This window comes from Tupaia chinensis, unplaced genomic scaffold (assembly GCF_000334495.1).
Source record: "Tupaia chinensis unplaced genomic scaffold, TupChi_1.0 Scaffold000077_1, whole genome shotgun sequence".
Lineage (NCBI taxonomy): Eukaryota > Metazoa > Chordata > Mammalia > Scandentia > Tupaiidae > Tupaia > Tupaia belangeri.
The window spans coordinates 5490768-5490995 of NW_006159538.1; the positions used below are offsets into that span (position 1 = coordinate 5490768).

The 228-nt window shown below is 71.5% G+C and overlaps 1 protein-coding gene across 1 annotated transcript in view; it reads right to left on the reverse strand.

Moving 5' to 3' along the window:
• The window catches only part of RASSF10 (Ras association domain family member 10), a gene marked incomplete at its 5' end in the record, with an annotated part of 1566 nt that extends 1350 nt beyond the window's left edge, over window positions 1-216 (reverse strand). Inside the window, 2 exon segments of the mRNA XM_027768795.1 lie at window positions 1-3; window positions 6-216. The exon segment at window positions 1-3 is cut by the window's left edge and continues 1350 nt beyond it. Of these exon segments, the coding sequence (XP_027624596.1) occupies window positions 1-3; window positions 6-216 (214 nt within the window).
• Between the last annotated feature and the right edge of the window lie 12 nt (window positions 217-228).

A 228-nucleotide genomic window follows, 5' to 3' on the forward strand; every position in this document is an offset into this window, starting at 1 on the left:
CAGGGGCGCCGCCTCGGCCTCCTCCTCCGGCCCCGCCCGCTCCTCCAGCTCCTCTCCTGGGCTGGGCCCGTCCAGCTCGATGTCTGCCCCCACCAAGTAAGTGTCCTGCACGTAGTTGACCCCGTGCCGCCGCATGCGGTCCAAGTGCACCTTGGCCTCGTAGCGGTCGATCTCCCGGTCCAGCTCCCGCAGCCGATGCACCTGCGGGCGGAGCCGTGTGTGACGGGG